This window comes from Asterias amurensis, chromosome 13, assembly GCF_032118995.1.
Source record: "Asterias amurensis chromosome 13, ASM3211899v1".
NCBI lineage: Eukaryota > Metazoa > Echinodermata > Asteroidea > Forcipulatida > Asteriidae > Asterias > Asterias amurensis.
In genome coordinates this window covers 1,532,142-1,543,501 of record NC_092660.1, presented here as the reverse complement: position 1 = coordinate 1,543,501, position 11,360 = coordinate 1,532,142, and the positions used below count along the sequence as shown (strand labels likewise).

General features: G+C 38.8%; 1 protein-coding gene across 1 annotated transcript in view; it reads left to right on the top strand.

The window, feature by feature from the left end:
* Positions 1-11,360, top strand: part of LOC139946343 (interleukin-6 receptor subunit beta-like) — a 59,784-nt gene that overhangs the window by 12,960 nt on the left and 35,464 nt on the right. The window contains exons 2-3 of the mRNA XM_071943981.1: positions 5,886-6,022; positions 6,796-6,939. Coding sequence (XP_071800082.1) covers positions 6,816-6,939 — 124 coding nt within the window. The 5' untranslated portion in view covers positions 5,886-6,022; positions 6,796-6,815. The remainder of the gene's footprint in view (positions 1-5,885; positions 6,023-6,795; positions 6,940-11,360) is intronic.

Below are 11,360 nucleotides of genomic sequence, written 5' to 3'. Positions count from 1 at the left end.
TTTATTACATTTTTTTAAATAAGTAGCTGGTGATTTGGAGTTTCTGTATTTTCTGAACTAACGTTGTATTTCAAACCAAAAAGTATTTCTCTGGAGGGTTGGTACTAGTATAATAAGAGCCTTGAAACACCAAGCTTTCCTAATATAAATCTAATGTCGTTCATGTTTTGTGTACGATAAGAGCAGCTGTTTGCTTTAGAACTTTTAATTGTAAAAATTAATATAAATATTTGTTTGTTTGTAGTATCTTACAATGGAATATAAAGAACCTTAATCTCTATTCTGCGGTAAAATTTGACCATCTTGTCACTTTCAATCAATATTTAATACTAGACCTTCCCTCAAATTCCCGATTTCCTCAGCCCAGGTATTTCAAAGAAGCCATGTAAGCCTCCGTACCCCCTGCTCATTGCCTTTGTGCCATTTAAAATGACCCAGTCTTTTACAGAGAAATTTGCTTGTCCTTTAAGGATTTGGGTACTTTTTGTAACACATTAAACTTGCACTGTGTGAAGATAATGATATTAGAAAGCTTTGCTGAGGTGGTGTAATTAAAAAAAAAAATGTTTCGAAAATATCTTTTACACAATGTACATGCTGAAATAATGTTTGTCTTAATCTACCTCCATGGTCTCACTGAGACGACATTTAATTTTTGTGACTTGTTTCGAACTCTATTCTCAAAAACTACAGCAGCTCAGCAAGTAATATTTTAGGGTCCAAGCTTTCTACCATCATTATCTACAAACTGTGTGAGTTTGGTCATGGAGAAGTTAGAAATGGTTTAATGTTGAATCTCTGGACATTGTGTTTTGGGTCCTACAAAAAGTCGAAGACCAACGAAGTATCAGTCCTGCTGATCTCCAGTTTTAAGTCTCAGACACAGGATGTACAGTAAACCAACCAGTGGGTGTTAATTTGCATTACACTCCATGCCCACAAGCTACAATTTGCATTTAACAACACACAACTTTAGAATTTCCCCACTCATGCAAGACAATTAGCCTATTGAAACCACAAAGCAAGACATGACCCATTGTGACCCCTGTTATTACAGTTATTGATTTATGCTGTAGAAGTGGTTTGGACCACTGGACAGTGTATAAAAGACCAGTGCTATGTAATAATTCCCAATCAATGCTCCTGCCCCTCAGTGCTAACTGTATACAAAACCATACAAAGGAGCACAGACATAGGGGGCCTACCCATTAGCTACCAAGACAGGCAAGTTCTACTAAAAATAGCTTCTTGATGTAGGGATGTTTATCAGTACATCAACAATTTGTGGTTTAGTTTTAAAGTCCTTCAAATGTGGGTGTTCCGTAAGTTTCATTTTCACATCTAAATAGTGCACTGTACAATTTCCTGTATTACAAAATGAATTGCTTCTGTTTTTGGAAATTGTTGCTTTAAAATGATTTTTAATGTGGAACAACCTCTCAGTACCCTTCAGAAATTGTACCTCTTTGCCATTTTCAAAAAAATGTCTTAGTTACAACTTATTTGTATCAGGTGTATGTTGTAGTTAAGTTCCATTGGTTGCTCTTTTCAGCGCGTGATTTTGAATGTGGAACAACCTCTCAGTACCCTTCAGAAATTGTACCTCTTTGCCATTTTCAAAAAAATGTCTTAGTTACAACTTATTTGTATCAGGTGTAATATGTTGTAGTTAAGTTCCATTGGGTTGCTCTTTTCAGCGCGTTATCTTGTTGAAAAGGCACTTTACAAATTGCTCTGCTGTATGTTTGTATGCATTGATATCCTTCAGTCAAGGCATGTAAAACGGTCTCTTGCTATACAAGTCTTGTATGTGTTGGTTTTTACACCAGTTTGGACGTATTGATGCATTGACTCAGACTACACGCATGATGTTAGAATAAATTATGTTTCACTTCCACATCTAAGTTGTGCACTGTGCAATTTTCTGTATTATAAATAAATTGCTTCTGTTTTGAAAATTGTTGTCTAACAATACTAGCCTTTAGTCAAGGCTTGTGAAACTGTCGCCCCTCTTGCTACAAGTCTTGTATGTGTTGGTTTTTACACCAGTTTGGACGTATTGATGCATTGACTCAGACTACACGCATGAAGTTAGAATAAATTATGTTTCACTTCCACATCTAAATACTGCACTGTACAATTTCCTGTATTACAAATTAATTGCTTCTCGTTTCACAATACCAGCCTTCAGTCAAGGCGCAAGAAACTGCTATCACCCCTCTTGCTACAAGTCTTTTATGTGTTGGTTTTACACCAGTTGGGAGCCCTTGATGCCTTGACTCAAGACTACACGCATGATGTTAGAATATATGGACACCACTTTTGCTGGAGTGTGGCAAGAACAGGATGCACATTTTCAGAGTCAGAGTGCATACTTTCTATCAACATGGCTCCATGATATCACAAGTTCACACTCTTTACAGCTGGCTGGTCACCTGATGACTTGTTTCCACTTCCCTTGTTTACATGTATAAGATGACTAAAAATACCCATTGGTCCGATCAACTTCCTCATTTATGCGTTTCAACAATAACAAAGTCCTAAATCTTTACACAGTTCAAACTACCTCTATTTTAGACATTGGTTTCCCCAAGGGAATTTGTTATTACCTTTTGCCTGTCAAACTAGTTATTTATAACGACAATATCTTCTTCGTCTTTAGTTGGAGGCTGTATTAGTAATGTGCATGTTACACATATAATTATAGAGTCTGTGTAAATAAGTGTGTGATACTGATAGGCTGTTATCAAGTACACTTTACCCGCATAGAAAAATGAATGGGTAAGTTTAAACAGTTTGGGTTTGAACAAAGAAAAATTGACCCGAAGCGGGACTTGAACCAAAGACCTTTGGAATAACGTACTGGCGCTCTATCTATAAACGAATTTAATAAAAGTTTCAATTGTGTTAATCGAACTATGTAGAAACTGACGTCTGTGCGTATGCTGAGTAGTCCTTGTGTAACTGGGCCCCTTTTACCATGCTTTTACATACTGTATTTAAGAGGACATTTTACATGAAATTTATAACTTGTTGTGGCCTGTGATGTTGTAAGCTCTCGAGAGAGTGTGCCTTTTGGGCATTCCACTCCAGTCAAGTATCGCATGAACCTGGCTTTTCCATGAAAGTCGGACATTCACCCACCCTTAAGACAGTAGAACTTAACATAAAGGTGTACATTGAAGGCACTGGACACCTTTGGTGATTGTCAAAGACCAGTCTTCTCACTTGGTGTATCTCAACATATTCATAAAATAACAAACCTGTGCAAATTTAACTCGATTGGTCGTCGAAGTTGTGGAAGAAAAACCACCCTGTTACACAAGTGTGCTTTCAGATGCTTGAATTCAAGACCTTAACTGTGGTTTCGAATTAAATTCAAATATTTTAGTGAGAAATTACTTCTTTCTTACAAATTATGTTACTTCAGAGAGAGCCCTTTCTCAAAATGTTCTATACTATCATCAGCTCTCCATTGCTCGTTACCAAGTAAATTTTTATGCTAACAATTATTTTGAGTAATTACCAATAGTGTCCAGTGCCTTTAAGTCGCCAAACATTGGATGGAAGGTCTCCCAGTCTTCTGACTCCACCTCCCTCATATGTTTTTCAATCACCTCACACAAAGGATTTGCCCTAAAGGTTGAAAAAACACTTATTTAATATCATAGATTCAATTACACTTTTCCATATTTTGTACCAGTTGCTCAACGATTTAAAACTGTATCATGCTTGATACTATGTTCTTCTTGTAAGGGCAAGGCAGCTTTTCTTATTTTCTCTTGGTCGAGGGCACCTCTATAAGACAAATGTAAATTCCTACAGGAACATTTCAAAGGGCACCAAGGCAATAAGGTGACATGGAGGCAATTTGCTTCTGTTGCTACCTGAAGAACTGTGCCGTGTACATTTGTAAATTGAATCTGTACGATATGAAAGTGATAAAGATGTAGCAATCCCTGACGTACTTCCACAATCACAGTGTCTCTATTCCTCAACAAACCTGGCCGAAGTGGCCTCCCCTCCAGCCATAGTCTAACAATCCCTCGCACAATTTTACAAAAGGGCAGGGGACCGGTCCTGGGCCAAAGGCAAAAGTGGTCATCCTGAGCTATGAATATTCAAGTCTTTCTTTTGGGTGAAATAAGTATGTAGCTATGTAGAGTATAAATATCTAAAGTTACAGGATTACAAAAAAAGAAAATGAGATATAGTGCGACAGGACGGAAAACAAGTGCGACAGGACAGAATTATTTAGTCAGTTTCCCATTGTATGTGTTGTTTTTATATGGTTATTTATACACTGGCTTAAAATATATTAAAAACATTTAATTAGATCCATTTTTATAATGGTTAAAGTTTATTAAAACCATGTGAACGAAATTCCGTCCTGTCACATTTCCGTCCTGTCGCATGTATATCATAGTTAATCCTCCAGTAATTAAAAGAAAGAAACATGCAAAAACTCTGTACCAAATCACATTCGCAATATCAGCTCTGCCTCAAAAACGCATGCTGTTCTCTTTTCACCCATAAACTGGCTTTGTCATGGCATTCTTTAGCAGCGCATTGTAGCTCTGGCAATGCGCTTTACAATTTTTATTTATTATTATCAGAAGTCACCTGTGGCACATTTCTTACAGAGCTTAGATTGCTTAATTGCTAAGCAAAGTATGATGTCACAACGCAAATCACTACAGTGATATTGGCAACTCATCTTATTTTTAAAGGAACACGTTGCTTTGGATCAATCGAGTTGGTCTTTGAAAAGCGTTTGTAACTGTTTGTTATAAAATGCATATGGTTAGAAAGATGTTGTAAAAGTAGAATACAATGATCCACACAAACATGCCTCCAAATTGCACGGTTTTCCATTTACCTCGCGACTAACACGGTTTTAAAACATCGTTCCAATCATATGCATTTTATAACAAACGGTTACAAACACTTTTTATAGACCAACTCGTCCGATCCAAGGCAACGTGTTCCTTTAAGATGAATCTTAGAGATCTGTGGAATCGAACATTTGGTTCATCAGTTCTTGGTGCATTTTACCAATTTTCAACTGACTGCTTTGCTTGGTTCATCCACGTTGGAAAACTCTGATGTAAATCATCGGAAATTCATTATAGCTTATTTGACTGTCTGGCAGGGTTTGAAAATTGACAATCGTCTGGACGCTAAGTGCGAGTAAAAACAGCGGTGGGCGAGTGAAAACAGCGGTGGGCGAGTAAAATCCTTTCTATGGCTAGTCCACCGGCAAGTCAACAAATTGTTCCTTGTCACAATAAATGAGGGGTACCGCGGTAAAATCCCATGGGAGAGATCCTCAAATCATAAATTCATGAAAATGGTTGTTGATGAATACAGTATCTGAAAGTATCAGTCACTAAGGGCAGAAATTAGGGGATAAGATCAGCCAAAAGTCTAATTTTGCAAACTTTTCTTTCTTTTTTACGCTTTGAAAAAATTTCATTTCATTACTTTCTGCGGGTTAATTTTTTTTTTTTTTTTTAATCTGTGGTTGACTTGTCCGGCGAGACCAGAGAAACAAAACTTAAGGGAAAGCCCTGACTGGTAGTGACAGTTGTTGAAAATGAAATTGTCAATGTCAACTAATCTCACTTCACGGATGTACAGGAACTATTAAAACATTGTGCAAGTGACCTACAGTTAACTTAAGTGCAAGTCAAATTCAGTGTGACGTACTGACGTTAAGGAAGTGTGTTGATTCAGCATAGGTTTAATTGACAAACTGCTTTATGTCGTAACCATAGCTATCAGTTTCACATGAGGGGAAATCTTTTGTCTGTTTATATTTAGAAGCTTAACTCGGTATTAACAGCCACGTAACTTAATTATTTTGCATTTGATTTGTTTGATAGGTGAGCAGAGGCTCGGACAAGGGAAGTAAACTCTATTCGGAATCTTTTCAGGGAGGAAAGTTTAACATAAGGAGGCATCAATTAATGATAATTTGAGTGAGGACCAAAGTTGACTGAATGCTACACTCGGCTATTTGGTAAGGACCTTTTAAAGACAAATTATACCATTGTTTTTTGGAGCTGTTTGATTGTTTTAATAACATCGGAAAATTTCATTTCAAAAGGTGGTAGATATCAATTTTTGGTTTTTACCCATATACACCGATGTGTGTAGCACTGTATACTCAGTACTTTCCCGAGTCCTGTGAAAAAAATCACAGGCATTTTTACTCGGGTGGGATTCGAACCCACGACCTTTGCAATTCTAGAGCAGTGTCATACCAACTAAACCACCGAGATTGCCCGGTAGCTAGAGGCAGTTCGAATCCTATGTTAGATATCGCCGAAAATCGGGAGCGAATATGACAACGCAGGAAGAAATATATGACAACGCAGGAAGAATAATCCCAATCACTGGCTTCTCAGATTCAAATTTTGTGGCACCAAGATAAAAATTTTGTGGCACCAAGATAAAAGTTATCTTGTTTATTATACATAACCACGTTACTTTTTGCTCAGTGAAATGTTTCTCAACTGCTTTATCAAATTCTGCTGTAGGCTTCTTACCTTGGGTTTTTATTAATTTTAAAAGTGATTACCAAACGTATACTGTACCTTCCTGTTAAAGAGAACCCCTAAAGGGGGCGTTTACTATAATAAATTCAGTGCAGGCCTGTAATTACATGAAGGAAAAGGATGCTGTGGTCTCTGTTGCCCCTGGCCTTGTTGCCCTATTCAACAGTTTCCCGTAGACTTGTATTAATACTATTATTTATTATTTTGACTTCTATCTTTTCTTCCTCTTGCTCAGTTTTGTCTACATCTGGTAGGATGGTTTTTCGACAAGTAACGTGTCATTTTCCCCGGTGTCTAACATGCACACTGCACCTGGCGATGGCACTTTGCCTGGTATCCACTACTCGAGGACTACACAAAGCTGAAGCTCAGGGAACAGGTAAGATAGGGCCGGGTCCAAATTAACAACTTGAGCTACGGCTACGTCGTCATACATGTATTTTAATCCAGGCGTGATACTTAAGGAAGGCAGCGGAGCACATTGCATCCGTGCCCCTCGGTCATTGCCTTGGTGCCTTTGAAATGCTCCTGTAGAAATTTACAATTTCCTCATAGGGTGCCCTTTACCAGGGAGAAAATGCCTTGGTGCCCTTGCCCTTTCAAAAAGGAAGCATGCAGGCTTGTGAAGCTAAGAATCAGTTGAATCAGAGAGCATAAATCATTTTTCAGATTTCCGAGGGTTGGTGTCCGTTTGCAAACTTTCACAAGTGATATTTATTGTATCTTTAAAGGCACTGGAACATGTCTAGTAATTGTCAAATAAAACCAGCATCTCACTTCATTAACAAACCTGTGAACATTTGGGCTCAATTGGTCATAAAAGTTGCAAGAGAGAATAATGACAGAAAAACACCCTTGTTGCACAACTTTATGTGCTTTGTGGTGCATAATAAAAGGCTCCAGGTCTGTCATTATTCAAGTGAGAAATTACCTCTTTCATAAAAACCATGTTGCCTCAGAGGGAGCCATTTCTCACAATGTTTTATACTCTCAACAGCTCTCCATTGCTTGCTACCAAGTATGTTTTTATTGCTAACACTTATTTTGAGTAACTACCAATAGTGTCCAGTGCCTCTAAACCAGCATTACGTTGACAAACGCCAACCTATGACTTTACCTCTAAGTGATGAAAGCCTTATGTTGCAAACAACTGATGCAATTATCTTCAGTGTCTGTGTTACTGACAAACCACTGACAGGAGGTCCGGTTGGGGAAGGCTGGATGACAGCCAAAAATAACAGGCTACACAAAAAACATGCATAATGTACAGGTATTATATGCCACATGTACAATTATGTAGATTGGTTGTCATTTACAGGCCTGAAACTACATGGACGCAATCAAGGCAATTGTCTCATAGAGTTATTATAAGAATTAGAGGGCGCACTGGCCTATATACGCGGCCCGGCATGTGCGCATGCGGCCATTTTGTAAGTTGACAAAACAGCATCGCACAGCATGTGTTTGTGCGGCTATTTTGTAAGTTGACAAAACAGCATCGCACAGCGTGTGTTTGTGCGGCTATTTTGTAAGTTGACAAAACAGCATCGCGTAGCGTTCAATAAACACAAACTCCAACGGGTACTTCATATATTTAACACGCGTACAGAATGGCGCGCGTGTCTTCTTGCGGTCCAGTCAGTTGAACGAGACGTTGTCTTCGGCCGAAGCCTTCTCGGGAAACTCTGATGGTCGTCTTCCATGCAACCCGGTCCATTGCAGCATCCTAAACTGAGTTGTTTCTTGTTGAGTTGCATCCTTCCTCAGCTAATCTACAATTATTAGTCTCCTCCTGCCCTTGCTCCGGTTTCCATCGATGGGTACCCACAGAACTAGGGGGCTCACCGCTCACTAGCTAGTTCTGGGTGGTGGACTAGTTTTTGGATATAGTGTTAAAACTAAGTGTAGCATATACATGTAGCCACTGGACCAAAAGTGTTCAGGAGAAATGCTTGAAAACCAAAAGTGTCTACAAGATACAATCTGCTTTTTCAAAAACCTTTCTTTACAGAGTATGAGACTGAAAAAGGTTTCATTGTACCATGTGTGTGTGTGGTGTTTTTTGGCAACCTAAAAAGGTTAACAGGATTTACCTACAATCTGTTTTTTGCAGAGACTGAACGGTTTTATTGTACCATGTTAACGTATGCGTTTCTTTTTTTTGGGCAACTACATTGATCAATTATGCATAACGAAGTCAAGCATAAACCTGCGGCCTTGAAATGAAATCTGGCTATAATGAAACTGAGTGGTCTGTGGTGATGTTGTTTGTGTTGGTGTTTTACAGTATTCTATCGAGGCTGTGTGTAGTCATGCTGACATAAGCACATGAGGTGTATGTTTGGAAACTCCTCACACGTTAAGCCCTACACACCTCTTGTAGTAATGTAGTGTGGTTGAGTATCATTCATGTGAACACATCACACGGTCGTATTAAGTGTATTTTCAAGGTAGTTTAGCCGGGCTGGTAACCAAGAATTTTTAGTAGCCCTGATGAGATTTTGGTGGCCTGGAAAAACACATTAGTCTTGAGTCACGGCACAAACTTTACAATACACCATCGCACTGTTCATAATTGTTTAGGATATTGATTTTTGCATTATTTTCCCACTAGCCAGCCGGGCTATCAAACTGGAAAAATGAGTAGCCCGGCTGTAAATCCCGGGCTAGCGTGCTAGAGGCATTTTCGACCCATGATACATACTTTGTGTACAGCTTTACAAACATAATACATGTTTGTACATAGTGCATTGCAGTTGGTACATGTATGTACACTTGCATGTACGTACGCACAGTACGCACGCACAGTTCGCACAGTATACAAATTATGTGTTCCCCCTGGTCATTGCCTTGGTGCCCTTGAAGCGCTCCAGTAGAAATTTACAATTTCCCCATCTAGGGTGCCCTTTACCAAGGAGAAAATGCCTTGGTGCCCCTGCTCTTTCAAAAGCGAAGCATACACTGTACAGGCCTGTCAGTGTGTCTGAAGTTTAAAACATTCCTGGTCACAGTATACAAATGGTGTGTTCCCCCTGGTCATTGCCTTGGTGCCCTTGAAGCGCTTCAGTAGAAATTTACAATTTCCTTATAATAGGGTGCCCTAAACCTTTTACCAAGGAGAAAATGCCGTGGTGCCCCTGCCCTTTCAAAAGAAAAGCATGTACTGTAGAGGCATGTCAGGTTGACTTAAGTGCACACATTCCTGGTCATAGTGTACAAATGATGTGTTCCCCTTGGTCATTGCCTTGGTGCCCTTGAACCGCTGTAGTAGAAACTTACAATTTCCTCATCTAGGGTGCTCTTAACCTAGGAGAAAATGCCTTGGTGCCCCTGCCCTTTCAAAAGCCAAGCATACAGGCCTGTGACTCGAGTGCAAAACATTCCGGGTCTTGTGAAAAAATTATCTTGTCCAGAAAAAAAATTCCGAGCTCTACATGGCATAACATGTCGAAGTCCTTTCATGTTGCGTTTGAAGAAAAATGTCTCGAACATTTTTAAACAAAAGACACTGGACACTATTGGTAATTGTCAAAGACCTTTCTTCTCACTCGTGTATCTAAACACCCTTGTCACACGAAGTTGTGTGCTTTCAGATGCTTGGTTTCGGGACCTCAAAATCTAATTCTGAGATCTCGAAATCAATTCGTGGAAAATTACTTCTTTCTTGAAAACTGCGTTACTTCAGATGGAGCAGTTTCACACAATGTTTTATACTATCAACAGCTCCCCATTACTCGTTACCAAGTAAGGTTTTGTGATAATAATTGTTTTGAGTAATTATCAATAGTGTCCACTGCCTTTAAGTTCTTTGTTATGTGTGAAGAAAAATGTCTTGAAAATTCTAGCTTCATGCCCGGCGCTTGTTTGTCTGTACCAAATTCCTCCCAAGGAATGTACAGATTCCTTCAAGCAAACTAAATTGCCCAGGGCCCACTTTCATAAAGCCTGTAAGCACACAAATTTGCTAAACATGAAATGTTTTCCTTGATAAAAACAGGATTACCAACCAAATTTCCACGTGATTTTCAGGATAAGCAAACAACAGCTGAATACCAGTAACAAGCAGTTGTATGCAACAAATGGAAATTTGGTTGGTAATCCTGTTTTTATCAAGGAAGAACTTTCATTCTAAGCAAATTTTTGTGCTTACAGGCTTTATGGAATTGGGCCCTGGTCCTTTTCAGAATACAATGAGACCTGTTTACAAGTCTAGACACCTCTATGGATGGACTACACAGGCTGGGCCCAATTTCATTTAAAAGCTGTTTAAAAGCAGAAATTACTGCTTGACAATTTTCTTGGCTAAGCAAAAATTGAGTGGGGCACCAGTCACAACAGTGCAAACCTAATGTCCTTTTGGCTGGTAACTTGTTTCTGCTAAGCGATACTATTCTGTGCTCAGCAAGTTTTTGTGCCTGGCTTTATGAAATTGGCCCCAGGTGTTTTACATTGTACATGTAGCTCTACTTTACATTTTAAGCAGAGAATTCCTTTATGATACATATAAAAGCACGACTAGTCGTGTTCGCCAGAGAAAAGAAATCGTGACATGTATACCTTATTGTAATTACTGGTTGGAGGAATGTAAGACATCGCTATTCAATTATTGCTAGAGATTATCCTCCTGGGATTTACAAACAGCCTCAAGCAAAAAATGTCTTAAAGACACTGGACACTATTGGTAATTACTCAAAATAACTATTAGCATAAAACCTTCCTTGGTGACGAGTAATGGGGAGAGGTTGATAGTATAAAACATTGTGAGAAATGACGTAGTTTTTGAGAAAGAAGTAATTTTCC